We start from the raw sequence: 17848 nt of genomic DNA, 5'->3' as shown, positions 1-17848 counted from the left end.
GGTTCCCCTCCCCAGTACCATCACGGCCACCTCTAGCCCAGCTGCCTGCTCTGTTAAACCTGAGCTGTAACAGCATCTTGGCATTGAGTTCAGTTATCGACACACTGCAGAGAGCTACTAGGTTTAAGCTTGGAAAGAGAACGGCTGGCGATTCTAGTGCTGACATAAGCATCATTGTAGGTGATGACACCTGTTAATAGGGATGTAGCCATGAAACGAGACAGTCTTTAAAGTGCTGTATCATCCTAATAAGCTGGTTTATTAGGCAACGAGCTTCTGGGGGCCAGACCCACTTCCTCAGATCAAATTATGGAAGAAAATGGGCATGACCATATACACACCAAAGGGATACAATCAAGAAAGTGACCACATCTATGTGTTCACTTTTTTGATTGTAGCCCTTTGGTATGGTCATGCCAATTTTCTTCCATAATTTGATCTGAGGAAGTGGGTCTGGCCCACAAAAGCTCATCACCTAATAAACCATCTTGTTAGTCTTTAAAGTGCTGTATGGTCCTGTCTTGTGTTAGCAAAGTGTCATCAGCCATTCACTTAAAAAGCCAGACACTATTGCTGCCTAACCCATGTATTTTGGTAGAAGATGCTGACTCCATGCACCCCAGGGCTCTGTCTAGACTGGCCCCTTCTCCGGAAGAGGCATGCAAAGCAGGCAAGTCAGAATAGGGAAATCCGTGGGGGATTTAAATAAACATGGCTGCTGCTTTTTTTCCAGCTTAGGGAAAGCCAGAAAAGAGCGTCTAGACTGGTGTGATCCTCCGGAATAAAGCCCTTTTCCGGAGGATCTCTTATTCCTACTTGTAAGTAGGAATAAGAGATCCTCCAGAAGAGGGCTTTATTCCAGAGGATCGCACCAGTCTAGATGCTCTTGTCCGGCTTTTCCCCCAAGCCAGAAAAAAGCAGCAGCCATGTTTATTTAAATCCCCCGCGGATTTCCCTATTCTGACTTGCCTGCTTTGCATGCCTCTTCCGGAAAAGGGGCCAGTCTAGATGTAGCCCAGGTAATCCTAATGCCATTGAAATGAGCTGGCAGGATGTTTGAGGGATAAACTGTGTGGCCATGGCTGATAGGCTAAGGCTAACACAAAACAAACAGGATCCAGAAAAGTGGAGGATGTTTCTGTAAGACTGAGGAAGGCTAAACCCAAGCAAGTTGTAGAACCCTGACCTAATGTTTTCTTTGCTTCTATTAATGGCACTTCAAATAGTTGCCAATGATGGTGAGGTCCCCCAGAAAACAAAAAACCAAACCCACTTCCTTACACAGAAGTGAAGATCTTTGTAGAGACCCTTTGAGCTTGTGTGTTGCATAAATGCCCTTGCAGAGCTAGGGGCAGCTGGAAGGGAAGGCACAGTGGAGTCCAACAGCATTACCATCGCCCCAGCTAGCTCTGTGCAGGATGCTAAGTGTACAGGGGAAGCAAGAGAGACGAGAGTTGGCCAATTACAGCCATTTCAAGAATGGTTTCAGGAGTTTGTCTCCATGAGGTGACCTAGGTAGATGACTAAGAAGCAGGGTCTATAGGGCTTAATTCAGAGCCCTCCAGCCATTGCTCTAAAGGCAAAGCTCTGCTGGGGAGGGGATTGTTGGAGGAAGGGAGAATCCATCCCCCAACAGCAGGGGCCAGCTTCTGTCAGCGCTGGGAAGGAGACTTGTCATGGCCCTTCAAGCTCGGGCCCCACACACCACACAGACAGGACTTTGTCAATGCAAGTACAGCTTTATTGCAAGCAACCGGTTCTTATCAGATACAGAAGTCAGAGCCAAGGCACTTTGATTTGGGCAGGCAGGGAATCCTGGAAGGACAGCAGTGCTGGGCACTGAGTGCACTGGTCAGTTCCTGGTCTCACCAAGGAGCTGTGATGTGGTAGCTCCAAGGCTGGAGCAGCCTGTATGTTTAACAGGACTAAGCTGCAGTTAGCTGGGAGCTGCTGTTGGGACCTTACATCAAATACCCAGTTGGAGCAGAGATCCCAGGCTTGGATCTGCCAGTGTTAGCGCTTTGCTAAAAGTGGAAGGATTTGCCTGCCAGTGTCCACTCAGGGCTACCCACCTGAGTGATGGTCTAAGACCAGACTGCATGCCAGCATTTTGGATTCCTAGGATCTGCTGCTAATAGGAATAGTCTAGGTTAGAGGTGCTGGACAGCCTGTGGACCCTGATGGGGTGGAAGTCAGATGTTCTGACGACTCACCTAGAGGTGGCTGCCAGGGCACCCCAGCTCTGCCTTAAGCCCCATTTCAGGGGGTCATGGATTGTTCAGAGCCAGTGAGTTTCACTGGGAGCTTGACCCAGCCCACAGTGGCTGTCTCCCATGGAGGAAGCTTCTGCATCCAAGAGCCAAGCTCAGTGCAGCAAGAGGGATGCCAGGGCTGAGGCACTGAATCTGGCCACCCTGTGCTGTGCTCCAGCGCCAGGCTAGCTGTGTAACAGGAAGTGATGCAGGGGCAGGAGTTACTCCCCTCCCCCACAGAAGCTCTAGGCTTAGCCTAGAGCCTTGAAGCCGGACGGGCAGGAGGCTACTCCATCTCCATTTCCTCCTGCTGCTTGCCCGATGGGGCGAAGGGTCCCACCAGCCAAGAGAGGGGGGCATTCTGCACCACCTGCTCCATCAGCTCATCCACCAGCTTCCGGGCCTTGGTCACGCGCTCCCGGCTCTGGGCCAAGACGCTGCCGGTCAAGTCGTGGAAGGAGCCGGCGGCGGCGAAGGAGGCACGCAGCTCGTCCACGTTGTGACGGACCAGCTGCACCTTGTCCTGGAGGTCAGCGGGGAGGCCTTGCAGGCCGGCCACCAGGCTCAGGCAGGTGGTCTGCAGTTGCTGGGTGAGGCTGCGGGACATGGCTAGAGCCTGGTCCTCCACCTGCTGCAGAGGAAGGTCAGGTCAGTCAAGAAAGGAGCCTTCCCTGCGCCCAGAGTTACTGGAAAGTTAGAGTTACCCCATGGAGACCCACCTGTGGCTGCACGGAGACTGTCTCCTTGTGTGGCTGCTTCTGGCTCCACTCCAGCCACATCTGGTGCAGCTTCTCCTGGCCCTCCTGGAGCTTCTGAGCACCCCCCTGCTTGGCATGCTCCATCTGGAAGGAAAGACGCCCGTCATCAGCCCTGGCGAGGTTTGACTCCTGCCCACAAGCTGGTTCAGCTGCAGCAGGGGCCTGTCCCGAGACACTTCCAAGGACCGGGGGTGCGCACAGGGCACAGCTGTTTTCCTACCAGCTCTATGGTTTGGTGGAGCTGGGACAGAGCCTCTTGGGTGCTCTGCCGGGCATCCCGCAGCTTGCCCAGGGAGTGCTGGTAGGCCCGGTGGCGCAGCTTGGTGGACAGGGACCCCAGGCGCACAAAGTAACTCTGCTGCTGCTTCTGCTGCTCCACCTCGAAGCCTTCCACCGAGGTGGCCAGTTTAGCTGGAAGTGGGGGAGGAGGGTTAGTGGGACCAGGGGGACATGGCCACCCCCTCACCTCTAGCCTGCTCTGCCAACTGAGCAGTCTCAAGTTTGCCTGTGCCCAGGGTGACGTGCCAAGTGTGCCTCAGGAGAGAGAGGTCGATGGGGACTGACCAGCACTGCACCCAAAGACTCTTCATTTAGACCAACTAATCGAAGAGTCGATGTCATTTGCATGACTATTTGCTTAGACAAGAGCCACAAGGGCTCTAGTACATGTCAAAAGCCAAGCATCCGTGGGAACATGGGGGACTGAGCCCCCTTGCCCCAGATGCCCTGCAGTGCTTCTGATGGGTAGAAAGAGCCTGCTTGTGACTTCAAGGGTGGAAGCACCGTGTGTTTCTCTGCCCCTTCTCCCCATGGAGAAGGTGCTGGGAGGGACCAACTTTTAGACTACTGCCTGCAGCACCAGATCCTGCTTCTCCCTCCCCCCTTGCAGCAGGGGGTGGGGGAAGAAAAAGCAGCTAGTCACTAATCTGATAAGCATTTGCTTATCGGATAGTCAACTAGTCGCTTACATCCCTCCAGCACCTCCCACCCCTGCATCCCTCCAGCACCTCCCACCCCTGCATCCCTCCAGCACCTCCCACCCCTGCTCTGAGGTCCCACGTTCCTGTGCACGATTGTGGCAGGGGGCCTGGGCTGGCAGGAACTCGCTGGCGTGTTGTCTTTTCTAGCCTGTTCCTGCTCTCGTTGCCTTGCACAGACCTTAAGTTACATCTTGGCCAGTGTGTTTGGAGTGTTGGGTGGGGGAAGCACCAATCGCGACAGGCTTGGTGCAGTGCGGTCTCTCCACCTTGGGAATGGTAGAGTTACAGCTTGCACTGGCCAAGGCACACGTATAGGGTATAAGGGGAGACCAAGAACCCACAGGGGTTGCCCTGTTTGTAGGACAGCCAGGAGCCTGGTTTGGCTGTGAGCTCAGGCTGAGTGGCTGTGCTGGCAACAAGGCAGGGATGCTGCCATTTGACAGACCAGATTATACCCAGGGACTGTCACGAAAAGGCCCCTTTGGACTAAAGGCAACTGGTATCACCCCCATTTCACTGGCTGGGGAGTGGCTCCACCATGGATGCACCTGACAGGCTGAGGCAGGAGTAGTTCTACCCCAATGCTTTAGCCATTAGGGAACACTGCCCTGGCAGTGTGTTCGCCTATTTGGGAGAGGTCAGACCACCATGTTCTGCTTAGGTGGTGCTGGTCCCAGCTTGGTGTCTTCTCAGGTTGCCTGGCAGGCAACAGTTTGTGTGGGAGAGGGGGAGAAGGTCACTTCAAATGCTGGTTGTGGTCATGGGCCAGCTCTGCTCCCAGAGAGCCCTGCACACCCCTGGCGGGATGAGATTTCACATGATCCCCTGCCTCAGGCCAATCGGAGCCTGGGCAGAGGAGGGTGCACAAAGTAATTTGCCGTTCAAAATGGTTGGTGGCTCCCACAACGTGCCATGTGCCCCTGGGGAGACCAGGGAAGCCACTTTGAACAGCCAGTTATTGCCACACTCCCCACCCCCAGGTCTCAATTGGAGCAGCAGGATGACTAGGGCTGATCAAATGGCTTGGAGGGGCCAAGTCTGGCCCACCCCTGGGCCAAGCAGCCCCAGCATCTCCGATGTATTAGGGTCTACAAGATGCAAGGCAGAGATGGGGAGCAGATGGTTCAGCTTTGTCTCTTGGCTATAAGCTTCCTCTTGTCTCCTTGCTCAGAGGAGCCTGTAGAGAATAGGGTCCCCCCCCCCCCCATGTTTCCACTTCATGTGAAGCTTCCAGGCAGGCTAGCTGCCACCCCAGGAATGGTGGTTGTGTGCATTCTATTATGTAGAAGTAGAATCTCCTAGGGAACAGCTGGGAGGAACCTCAAGACTCTTAAATTGTCAGGAAACCAAACCCAGCCTTGTAGGCTGGCTTCCACTGGAGCCATCACCCGTGCCCCCCCCCCCCAAAATCCTCCTTTCCCAGTGCATGGGGTAGAGCTGCAGCTCCCAGTCTCACCTAGCTCCTCATCGGTCATCGGGAGGTAGTGATCCACCAGCTCTTCTGACTTGCCCAGCATGGCATCCACACCACTGGCCACCATCTGGCCCACAGCCGAGCCCAGGACCGTGTTCACACCACTCGTCACGGCCGATCTGGTCAGCTCCACGCCCCCCTGGACGGCCCCTTTGGTCAGATCCACCATGTCCGTCATGGTGCTGCTCACTGCGTCCTTGGCCCCGGTGACGGTGGCAGTCACCCGCTGTTTGGTATCCGAGATGATCTAGGGAGGACGGAGGTTCCATCACATGAGGCTGCAAGCCAGGGCTGGAATATTGCTGCATGGGGGGTATGCAGCTTTGCTTCCGCCCCTCCCCCCGTTCAGGGCCCATCATTAAACTCATCAGCATGTTTCTAGTGCCTACTCTGCACCGCCAGGCTTGCATGAGGCTGCAGAGACCCCACCAGCAGTGGATTAGTTCTGGCTGGCTACACCCCTCCCTCCCTGAGCAAACAGAGCAGCAGCAACAGGTACCAGCCAGCACCACAGGGCAGAAAGGTGACATGTCGCTCTGCTGCTGGTCTTCCTGCTCCTTGCTCAGAGGAGCCGAGGGCACCGCCCCACTCCTGGGGAAGGCTTTGCAGCCGAGAGGCTCTGACCTTTTCGGTGGGCTGTTGAAGGATCGGCAGCTTCTCCTCCAGCTTGTCCAGCCCCCGGCAGGCGTACTCGTTTGCAGTGGAAACTGTGAAGCAAGGCAGTTCAGTGTCTCCGCGAGGAAGCCCTCGCAGCTACAGCAAGTCCTGGGGGCTCGAGAACTGGGGTCCTGCCTGGGGGGTGGGACAGCAGGCAGAAGCCTGGCTCAGGCCCAGAGGGGAGTGGACCCACTCCGTCATACTCAGATACGGCTGCAGAGAACGGGCAGATCCAGGAATCCCTGAGCTCATGCTGCCTATAGACCAGCTACGGTGGCTCCATCCCTTAAGCGGGCTCACCCCAGGGCATGTCCCTAATATTGCCCAGCTGGAGTGTTTATGGCCCTCTAGGGAAGGGGTGATGTTTTACCAGCCACTGGCTTCACGGACACCAGCCTGACTCCTTCCCAGGCAGGGGGCTCAATGCCCAGCTCCTTGGGCAGAGTATGGGGCCCTGCCACCCCCAGCTACTCACTCTGTGGCTCCAGTTTGGTCAGGATGGGCTGGGCACCGCTGACGGCCGCAGCAGTGATGGTCTTCACGCCCTTCTCCGCCGCGTCGCAGACGGATTTGACGTACGGGTGGCTCTCCTTGGAGGCGGCGTAGGCCGTGGAGACCATGTCGTAGGCAGAGCTGACCAAGGGCAGGTTGGCCACCCGGTTGGCTATGTTCTAGGGGGAGAAGGCAGTAAGGTAGGGGGCAGAGCTACCAGGCAGCCCCCCCCCCTCCAAGCAGTCTAGGGGCCCTGCCATTGGTAGCTGGGTCTGTCAGCTGACATGGCCTACCAGGCACCCTTCTTAGAAGGGTTACCTCCTCTCCCCAGCTTGCCAGGTGAGCCCCGCTACTGCCAGGGGTATTCAAGCTCCCCATACTGTTAGCACATTTGATGTTTGAGGCCAGGCCACAAATAAAGCCAGACAGCAAAGAAAAAGTCATGCAAGTCAGGGCCAGTATTCCCCCATCTTCTCCTCCCATGGGATGAAGAATCCGTGTGCACACCACCATTCTAGACAAGAGCCTAGCCATCGGCAAACTCGCCTGAGCAGAGCCAGGCCCCCAGCTTGCAGGGGACACTGGTCAGGGCTGGGCCGTATGTCACACTGCTGTGGTGCAGGAGATCAGCAAAAACACTTACCAGGAATCTGCAAGTGGCACTACTTCCCCCACACTCCCCATCAGGGTGTGGTCTGCCCCATATAGACAAACACAGGCTGAGCCATGTGTGGCTACTTCTCCAGCCCTGTGATTCTGGAGGCCTCAGGAGGGGGAGTCTGGTCCCCTTTGGGCAGGGGGGCTGATCCCAACACATCCCAGCCAGGGCGTTGTCAAGCCGGGACAGACCTCCAGGGATGGAGATGCCACTTCCTCCCTAGATAACCCATCCCAGTGCTTCCGCACCCTCCTGGTGAAATCTATTCCCCCCCGCAGCCAACCTAGACCTCCCCTCTACTGTCTCTGGTCAAGGGTGCCTTAGTAGAACTCAGCTGCCTTTTGATTAAAGCAAGGCCAAGAAGCCCTCTCCGAACACACAATGCTGAGGCCAGGCCTACACGACAAACCTACTTCGCTCGAACACTGCTGTAGAGGAGGTGGGGACAGCAAACGGCAGGCGAAGTGCCTAGTTTCTCTGCCCTCACCTGAGCAAGCTGACGCTGGGCTGGCCCAAGCAATATTGTACTGGTAGAACTGTGGTTTACGTTTACCCCCTATGCAGGCTCAGCTCCACTTTCTATTGCCCCCGGCGTGTACCTACCCTCTGCTCCTCGTCCTTTGGGAAAGCGGCGCTGGGGTCATTAGAAGCCATGGTGCAATCTGGGGAAACTGATTAGAAGACACAGAAACTCCCTAGTTAATCTGCCAACACTGACGATAAGACTGAGCAAATGCTAGAGCCATAAAGCCTGATCAGAGGTCAGCAGTGAGAGCAGACTTGTGACCCCCTCACTCAGCGGCACAACTCGTGGAGCAACAGCCCCCTGGGACCCAAGGCAGCAGGCACTGGGAGGCAGGCGTTGCTTTGCAATCCAGGGTGGCAGGGCAAATCCGCCCCCAAGGACCCTGCCGCTAACGAGCAGCGGCCTTCGCCCCAGACAGCTCAGGGCTGTTTCGACACCGCCTGCTTTGCCAGGTTTGTGTCGCAGCCGTTTCAGATGCCAGCTGCTAACCGGAGCCAGGGTCACGGTGACCCTAGGCCACACCCGCTTAGCGCCCCACAGCTGGGTAGGGAAGCCCGCTGACTAGGCAGGATCCTTCCCCCAGGCCCAGAGAAGCAGGGGGGGGGGGGTTTGAACACGCCCTGAGATAAGCCAGCCGCAAGGCTGGCCACTGTAGCAGCATCACCAGCCTCCAAGCGTTCCAGCCAGGCGTGACTCAGACTTGGGTCACAAGACGCAGGAGGCACAGACAAGCCAATAGACTCCTTGGGGGGCTCGCAGTCCAGGGTTTCTCCCCCAGCCAGGAGGACTGAGGGGCCAATTGTTCCAAGGGGAGCCTCCCATAGCGCCAAGCCAAGAGAGTCTCCACAAGCAGGGAGTTCACAGCACCCCAGGGCACAGCATCTCTGCCAAGCAGTTTGCTTTGAACCTTCCTGACAAAACATGCCTGTTTTGGAAGGGTGGGGGGGAGGAGAAGAGTGTTTAAGCCTCCAAGTGAAACTTTGCATTTCAGCTAGTTGGGAGAATGAGCCAGCCTCACCCCAGGAGGAGAAGAGGGACAGAGCTAAAACAAAACAAACTTTTCTATGCTGGGAGGGGAACCCCACAGCCCTGCCCAGCCAGGGAGCTATAGAGTAGCTGGAGTTCGCTGTCTCCATTTCTAGTGCGGCTAAAGGCTAAGTCAGGAGCTCTCTGGGAAAGGGGATAAACAAGCCTTAAGTTCTTAGATACTGAAATTCCATCTAACTTGAGCTGATAAATAACTCCCAGCTCCCCACCCCCAGCAGGTTTCAGACCCTTCCAGACCCCTTACCTCTCACTCCTGCTCCCTTCTCAGCCAGAAGCAACATAAGCCCTGTGCCTGCCCAGCCTTTATATAGCAGCACTAAGCCCCGCCCACGAGACCCGCCCCGCCCCTTCGTTCCGGAGGCTGGCAAATGGGTGGGGCTCTCTAGCGAGTTGCATTAGAAATGGATCCTCATTGGTCACACGTGAGCTCGCTCAAGCCAGGTGTGGAGCCTTAAGTCCCGCCCCTCGCAGGCACTTGGCTTGGAGGAAGGCTCGGACTTTGGTCTGTGGCTGGGGTCTTGGGGGCTGGTCTGTGTGAGCAGTGATGGCTGTCTAGGCTTTAGGGCCTGCTCCCTTGCCCTGCAGACCTCCTGGTGCTGCTAAATATCTCTCCAAACAAGGGAATTTCCTGCTACTGGAGCCATGTGGGTCCCACCTTGTTTGTCTAGTAACAATCAGTGAGTCGAGTGTCCTTCATCTCAAAGTGACACCCACCCACACCAACAGGCCAGGGGATGTAACTTGCCTTGAAGTCAGTGGATAAGTCAGTGGCAGAGCTTGGAAAATAAGAAGCGAGTCCTGATTCTTTAGGTTCCCCCTCTGATCATGGGAAACTGGGGTTCTGGGGTGCTCTGAGGTTTCCCAGGGGGTGCAGCGACTTGCCCAGCTATTTGCCTCGTTTTACAGCCGGCTACAGAAAAAGCCGGGCCAAAGTCTGTGCAAACGACAGTGTCATCCGGTGACTTGTTTCTACTGCTTTCTACTATGCACTGCCGTGTCCGCGCAGTGTTTCTGTTCCGCTGGCTGGATTTTAGAAGGCTCTGGTGAAAAGGAGGAAGCCAGCGATTTTTCAGCAATAGCGACTGTGACCTTTTTCTAGCCGGATGTCGGATTTGGGGACAAGTCGCTCTGAAATGAGTGGAACGGGGAGGGGGGGCAATGAGACTCCTGAAAGGGGCATAGTTGTCCGGAAAGGTGGAGCCCCCCGTGCTAGGGACCCTCTGCTAGTGCTGAAGGGGGAAGGGCCTGTTTCGAGGTCTCTTGGGCGCACTCTGCCTGGGCAGGGATGGTACCTGGGGGCTGGCTTGGAGGGTTGCTCTCCAGATAGCAACAGGGTGGACATTGCAAGGAGCCTATTGAATGGGGGACCCCAGCGGATGCAGGGGCACCTCGAACTCCTGGGTTGGTTCCTGGGCCAGCAGCATCACTGAGGTAGGAGAGACGGGGCGGGGGGGACAGTCACAGCCACCAGCCCTTCCCAGACTGCTAACTAGGAGGGGGCGTGCCCTGGTGTGAGGTAGGGGGGAATGCATTCACTCTTGTAGTCACTGTAGTCACTCTGGTTTTGTATTCACCCTGTTTGCTTTGTTGTGTTACGTGTGATTCTACTGTCTTGTGCTGTTCTGGAGTAACTCTGTGTGTGCCTCAGTTTCCCTGGGCACTGCAACACTATCTGGATGAGGAGGGGAAGGCTGGGCATGACTCACTGTGGAAGAATGTTCAGTCTTTCACGTCCTGAGGACCAGGTGACACCTGGGGGAGGGGGATCTGTACAAAGGAGGAGGCGAGGCTACTCGAGGGCTGGGACCAGTTGCTGCGGGTGGGGGGGGGTGAGTTTAGTTTTTCAGCTGGCTTAGGGAGAAGGGAGTCTAGCTGGCATGGGGGGCTGGGCAGGGCCCTGGCTCGGGACACCCCTATCCCCAAGATGGATTGTACTGGCTGCTCCTGGTTCCTGTAACAACCAACAAACCTTCTGTTCTGAGAGTCAAGTCTGGCTGCGTAGGGGGGTGCAGGGCTCAATGACTCCCCCACACCCCGTGACACCTGGCTAGACTGGGCTGGGGCCGCAGGGCAATCCCGACATGGGAAGAGCCGTTCCTGATGCTCCAAGCTGGTGGGCAGGGATGGGCTGGCACCAGAGGCCTGCGGAGGTTGTTCTCTCTCCTGCTGGGCTGGCTACAGCCAGCAACCCCCTCCCCCTGCCCTTCTTCCAGCCTGGCAATGAGGGCAGCTGGGGGGGGGGGGTATCTGCTGGGTGTGCAGCCTTGGGCAGGGGATCGAGGGGGGGGACACCAGTCTGTGGTGAGTAGATTTCAGCCAGTCGCCCCTTCTCCGGCGGCACGTGCATGCGCAATGTGGGTCTTGCTCATGCGCAGTGCGGGGCTGGCAAGAAGATTTTGCAGCCGTTTGTCAAGCCCTGCTAATAGCCATTTATGGACTTAACCTCCATGAATTTATCTGGTTCTCTTTTAGACCCTGTTATAGTCCTAGCCGCCAAACCTCCTCAGGCGAGGAGTTCCACAGATTGACTATGCGCTGTGTGAAGAAGAACTTCCTTTTATTTGTTTGAAACCTGCTGCCCATTAGTTTCATTTGGGACCAGTTGATTCCCTGTTGTGTTCCCTCCCTCTGGGGCATCTGGTCTTGGCCACTGTCGGCAGACAGGACACTGGGCTGGATAGACTTTTGATCTGACCCAGTGTGGCCATTCTTGTGTTCTTATGGTAAAAACTTCTGAGCTACTAAAACAGGCCTTCAAGGGAGGTGGTGGGGTCCCCAGCACTGGAGGTTTTAAAGAACAGGTTGGACACGTGCCTGTCAGGGCTGGTCTAAGTTTACTGGGTGCCGCCTCCTGGCAGGGGCTGGACTACGTGACCTCTCGAGAGCCACCCTGACACTTCTACGACGTTCCCTCCTCCTGCATGTCTCTCACAGGCCAGACCTGAGGCTGATGTGATGGAACAGCTGGTGAAAGTGTAGCCCAAGTCACTGCGGTAACCGTGTGAGGGAGCAGATAAAGGGCGGGGTAAAGTTCAGTGCCACACAGGCCTCGTTCACAGTCCATCCGGCCTAGGAAAGCCAGATTGCCTCTTCCCTGAAGTCTCCCCTCCTCTGCTATGACATCAGACAACGTGGAGTGTTTCCTATGAGAAGGAGGAAAGTAAAACCCGTGTCACTTCTCCAGCAGCTTTCACCCCAGGATCACCTGGACCACCAATGCAATGCAGCCCCCTCTGGGGTGGAACACAGCAGCTGTTTAACAGCTCCCAGCAACACTATACGGCAGTTTAGGACAGTGAAGTCCAGAGCTTCATAGACTTATTGAAATCAAGGGGAGCGAAGTGCTGAAATACCTTTGAGGAGCTGGGCCTTAGGGAATATTCTATCCAGTGGCACCGAGCAGCCCACGGAAAAGGCAATCAGCTGCCGTTGTGGAGATGCAGCCGGATGTCGGCTGCTTCCATCTGGCCTGGTCTGCAAAACCTCCCCTAGGCTGTAACTCCAAAGAGGAATCCAGCCCGCGGGGGAGCCGACAGCCACGCCGGGCCCCTGGGAAAGTTGGGGGAGGGGGAGGCTCCATGCTCCCGGAAGGGGCAGGGCCTTAGGAAGGGGTGGAGAGGGAGGGGCAAGTGCAGCTGGCTCTCAGCACTGTGCCACACCCCCCATCCAGCCTTAAAGCAGCGTTTCTTCAAGTGTCTTCCGCGGCACATTGCAGTTGGAGGTGTGCCGTGGAGAGAACAGAATTCAGAATGGCTGCCCTTAATCATAGAATCATAGAATCATAGGACTGGAAGGGACCTCGAGAGGTCATCGAGTCCAGCCCCCCGCCCTCAAGGCAGGACCAAGCTCCGTCTACACCATCCCTGACAGATGTCTATCTAACCTGTTCTTAAATATCTCCAGAGAGGGAGATTCCACCACCTCCCTTGGCAATTTATTCCAATGTCTGACCACCCTGACAGTTAGGAATTTTTTCCTAATGTCCAATCTAAACCTCCCCTGCTGCACTTTAAGCCCATTACTCCTTGTCCTGTCCTCAGAAACCAAGAGGAACAAATTTTCTCCTTCCTCCTTGTGACACCCTTTTAGATATTTAAAAACCGCTCTCATGTCCCCCCTTAATCTTCTTTTTTCCAAACTAAACAAGCCCAGTTCATGAAGCCTGGCTTCATAGGTCATGTTCTCTAGACCTTTAATCATTCTTGTCGCTCTTCTCTGGACCCTTTCCAATTTCTCCACATCTTTCTTGAAATGTGGCGCCCAGAACTGGACACAGTACTCCAGCTGAGGCCTAACTAGTGCAGAGTAGAGCGGCAGAATGACTTCGCGAGTTTTGCTTACAACACACCTGTTGATACAACCTAGAATCATATTTGCTTTTTTTGCAACAGCATCACACTGTTGACTCATATTCAACTTGTGGTCCACTATGACCCCTAGATCCCTTTCCGCCATGCTCCTTCCTAGACAGTCGCTTCCCATCTTGTATGTATGGAACTGATTGTTCCTTCCTAAGTGGAGCACTTTGCAAACCCTTTTTTTTTTTTGGGGGGGGGGGGGGGTTCAACAACTTTTCCCTGGGGGCTTTTTTTTTTCCTGAACAAAAAAAACCTTGGTGTACCCCATAAAAAAAATTGTTTGGTGTTCCGTGGTCTTTAAGGAACATTGCTTTAGCGCCTCCTGGAGCACACCATGCAGTGCTCCGGCGGCTATTTAAAGGGCTGGGAGCTCCAGGAGGATCCTTGGGGGGGTCTTAGGGCTGGACAGGATCTTCCCCTCTCTGTGGCTGCTTTCAGTGACTCACTGGAAAGTCGCGTTCGGCAGCCAGCCTATGCGGCCCTCAAGGCTGTGTGTGGAGCAGAAGCACAAACAAGCTGCAAGCGAGTTCAATGGCAATCGGTCAGCACAGACGTTCAAATTCACACCAAGGTGGCCGGGGCATAGCGAGGAGGGGTCGGGGTCAGGGTCGGGGGCAATTGCCCCCAGGTGCCACGCTAGGGCAAGTGCAAGGAGAAAGCCGTGGGAGGGTCTGGGACCGCCCAGCCCTGCCACGGCAGCTGCGGCCACGTCAGACCCACCCGCGCCGTTCTACCTGCACTCGCCCTAGCGTGGCACCTGGAGGCAACTGCTCCCCCTTCTTCCCTCTTGCTATGCCCCTGAAGGTGTCTGGGGTAGAAAAGAGCTACTGCCTCGCAGGAGCTTTTGGAGTGACCTTAGCACTAAGGTGCAATCCAGTTCGTGGTGCTTTGAAGTGCTGCGGAGGCAGCATGGCCTAGTGGCTATAGCCCCAGTCTGGGACATGACTGCTCATCCAGACTCTGCCACTGGGATGACTTTAGGCAAGTCCCTTCCCTGCTCTGTGCCTCAGTTTCCCCATCTGTAAAACAGGGAAAATGACCCTGGCCTCCTTTGTCACGTGCTTTGAAAAGTGCTAGATTACTACGATTCCAGAGAGAACGAGAACATTTTCAAATCACCCCTTTCTAGCAATGTTTTCCACCGGCTCGGCTCCCTTTTGCCTTTGTCCCAATTTTTGCAAGAACTCTGCAATGCTCTGGGCTCTGTTGCTTGGAGGGCAACGCCCGGACTAGCCATTCGGCACCAAGAAGGTTTGGCTCTATGGCATTTCACAAAGTCTTCAGACGCCTGCCAACCCGGGCCTGCTGAATCGTAATGGATCCTTTTGCTCGGTTTTCTCTGGCCCGCTCCCCGTAAGAGCAAACGTGCTTGCTTAGCCAGGGCAGCAGGTAGCTCTGAACGGTGGAGGATTCCCCCACGTCGGAGCCGCTGCGGAGACAGCGACGTGAGGAAATGGGCGTGCTCAGGCCATCTGGCTTGCTGAGAGCTTCTTGGCAGAGGCAGAGAACTCTGCAGTGTGGTCAGCAGGGAAAGAGAACCCGGGTCTCCACCCAAGAGCGCTGATGTCCGGGAACCGGAAATGGGTGCCCTTGCTAGACCCCAGAGGTGCAATCCAGCTGCAGCTGCCCTGAACTATGACAAAGGCCTTCTGCCTAATTGAGCAAAAGGCCAGGGAAGAGCTGCTGAGCACTCCCCCACTTGTCATGCAGTGGGAATTTTCTGTAATATTTTTACGGAGCTGACGTACCTCAGTTTCCCCCATATACTGCGTCGCCCAGTGGGCAGAAAGTGGCTGGTTAGGGGGCTTAATCCCCCGTCTCCCATCACCAACAATATTTTGCAGTGGCAAGTAAAAGTGTGAACGCTGGTTTGCTGGCAGGTGTGCTCTGTGGCCAACACGGCGAAACCCTCTCGCCGGAGCTGGAAGTATTTTGTTGACAAAGGTGCTGCCAGACGGCATTTGCGCAGGCTGACTTTTAGCAACAGGCAGAGGTGGAAGGAAGCGGGTGAGCCCTGGTGCGCAGCTCCGGCAAGAGCTGGCTGAGCTGTGGCAAAAGCCAGCGAGGGGCTATTGAAAGCGCTGGCAGGGACCCGGGCAATAGGACAGTGCCTGTAAGAAATGCAAAGTTACTTTCACCCTGGAAAGGGCCGTGTCGGTCCAGCCTGGTCGCAGAGAGCTGCGTAGCAGAGATACGCTCCTATTCTCCGGGCAAGCTAACGAGATCCAGGTTGGAGCGGCTGCCCGGCCAGTTCAGAAAGGATTGGCCGAGGCTGACTCCATCTCAGTGGCGGATTTATGAAGACGGTAGCAAATCCAATTACCAGGGTATTAGCACTTAGCAGCTGACACGGTTCCCTCTCTCTCCTTAGGGATGCTGGACCGGATTCCCCAGCGGAGACCCAAGGCCTGAGAGATGGGAGGGGGAGGGGGAGGGAGAATAAGTGTTGTGTGGATGGTGTCAGGGCTCTCACACGGGGGGGGGAGGGCGGCTGACCCACGGTGTCAGACAGAGCCGGGTCTGGGGGGTCTCCACAGCTAGGCAAACCAGACCCGGCCAGCTGCCTTTTGCAACTGCAAGGGGAGGGTCGCTGCAATGCTTGGGGAGGTGCCGTGTGTGGGCCAGGCTTCCGGCTCGCTTGGACGCACTGGGCGGAGCTCAGGTGAAGCGAAGCAGTAGCCCCGCCCACACTGGGGACACCAAGCTCAGCTGTTCAAGCCACTTTCCCCAGAGTCCCAGCCTGGGGCAGAGGCAGGATACGGCCGGTGGACCAGCGACATCTCCAGCTGCCTGCCTCTGGGCGAGGGGCAACAGCAGCTGAGTCAGCACCTCAGGGGGGTTTCTTCTGCCTGCACGTGAGACCAGAGCTTATGGGAGGCTCGGTGTGTGAGGTGGGAAAGGCCCAGCCTACGCCCCCGCATTGCTACCGGCCAGACCCACAGGCTGGAGCGGACGGAGCATCCCCCCAGCTGGGGCTGAGAAGAGCCCCTCCATCTCCACCGCAGGGGCCAGAGCAGAAAGCTGCCGCTTGCGCGCTGGAGGAACAGCAAATTGAGCAAGTGCTGCAGAGGAACGAGGGGGAGAAAGTTGGGAGCGAAGGGCTGGGGAAAAAAAATCCAAAGGAGAATTCTGAGCATGTAAATCCAGAGTCTGGCTTTAAACAGCCCAGCCTGCAAGGGGCCTTTCCCCAACCAACAGCAACTCAGCAAGGTTACCTCCACCCAACCCCCACGCAGAGTTTTCAGCCCCAAAAGCCAGAGCTGCTGAAGCTCACGGCCCCGGTGCCAGCCTTCCCACGCAGAGAGCATCTCACTCCCCCATTCGCTTGGGCTACCTACTCCCACAGGGCAAGTTCAAGGCTAAAGTTGGCAGCTGGCAGAGAGCACAGTAAGGGCGTGGGAGCAAGCCCTAGCAGCGGGCGAGAGAGCTAGGCTGCAGTCAGAGGGGCTGAAGAGGGACACACCTCTTATTGCAAAGGCTGGTGCCTCGGCTTGAGGGCTGGGTGTGGAGAAAGTGACGAAGGGGAAGGGATTTACTTGTTCCCATAACACGAGAACTAAGCGGCACCAAATTAAATAAGCAGTAGGCTTTAAAAAAACGAAACTTTTTCTTCATGCCATCAATCTGTGGAACTCCTTGCCAGAGGGTGTTGTGAAGAGCAGGACTTTAACAGGGTTCAAAGAACTAGATAAGTAATTAGCCAGAAGGGACAGGAATGGTGTCCTCATCTCTATTTGCTGGAAGTGGGGAACATGGGTGGTAGAGGAAGGAATCAAGTGAGTCCCTGGTCTGTTCGTGCCCTCTAGGGCATCAGTCACGGGACTAGATGGACCTTCAGTCCAACCCAGCGTGGCCACTCACCAGATAAAGGGGCAGTTACTCCAGTGTCAGGGTTGGTGGGAGGAGTCCTGAACGCAGCACTAAGGCAAGGTCTGGGCCACAGCTGGCGAGGAGGAGGCCACTGCACAAGCTCAGCCGAGGAGGAACAGGCTGCGAGGGGCTTGTGGCCTTTAGGAGAAAGCTCGAGGCGATGGAGGTGCCCAGGAGGAGCTAGAGCGGGTTGGGTACCAGCACGAGGGCAGGACGGCTCGTGGCAGCAGTGATGTAGCCGAGGCTTCAAGAGGGATTCCTCAAGACGACCAGCAGCTCTTTAGGAAGGGACCATCTAGCCTAGCAGTGGGGGCAGGGAGGGTTTTTTTTTGGGGGGGGGAGGGGCAGAAAGAGGAAAGGAGCCAGCATTGCACTCTGGGCAGAGCTAAGGACTGACTGCCCTTGGCCCCACCCCTTCTGCCTGAGGCTCCACCCCTCACAGGGGCTTGGAGCCAGATCACCCCCAGTTCTTGAGCCCCGTGGGGTCTTGGGCCATGGTGCCCAGGAACGCTGGAGCTCAGAGAATGCACCGCTCCAAGCAGGACTTGAGCGAGGACAGTCACTGCCTTGGGACCGCTGGGAGACGGGACTGGCTCCCAGCCCAGGGAGACCCTGGCTCACCAACCCGCTCATTTTTTAGAGGCGGAGGTGGGCCTGACGAGGCTGGAGCTGGCTTTGCCGGTTCCTGCCTTGGAGCTGTAGGGGAGGGAGGATCCCCTTCCTTCTGTGAGCAGAGGGGCAGGGAGGCGAGTTTACAGCAACACCCGAGTCAGGTA

At 56.2% G+C, this 17848-nt stretch overlaps 1 protein-coding gene across 2 annotated transcripts; it reads right to left on the bottom strand.

Annotated features, from left to right (window-relative positions):
• Positions 1-1719: 1719 nt before the first annotated feature.
• LOC102445604 (perilipin-3-like) lies at positions 1720-9221 on the bottom strand. 2 transcript variants are annotated; one of them, XM_089774908.1, is made up of 8 exons: positions 9089-9221; positions 7875-7942; positions 6597-6792; positions 6089-6171; positions 5447-5711; positions 3231-3421; positions 2957-3094; positions 1720-2883 (listed from the first exon to the last, which is right to left on the bottom strand). In XM_089774908.1, the coding sequence occupies exons 1-8, from the start codon at positions 9123-9125 to the stop codon at positions 2539-2541; spliced, it is 1323 nt and encodes a 440-aa protein (XP_089631034.1). In that variant the 5' UTR covers positions 9126-9221; the 3' UTR covers positions 1720-2538. The 2 variants fall into 2 exon arrangements, with proteins under 2 accessions (XP_089631034.1, XP_006110783.3); XM_006110721.5 differs by having other exon boundaries at positions 2972-3094.
• Positions 9222-17848: the final 8627 nt, after the last annotated feature.

The sequence above is a fragment of the Pelodiscus sinensis genome, chromosome 32, assembly GCF_052426305.1.
Source record: "Pelodiscus sinensis isolate ZL-2025 chromosome 32, ASM5242630v1, whole genome shotgun sequence".
Classification (NCBI taxonomy): Eukaryota; Metazoa; Chordata; order Testudines; family Trionychidae; genus Pelodiscus; species Pelodiscus sinensis.
The sequence above is the reverse complement of the archived record's forward strand: the minus strand, read 5'-3'. Positions and strand labels throughout refer to the sequence as shown.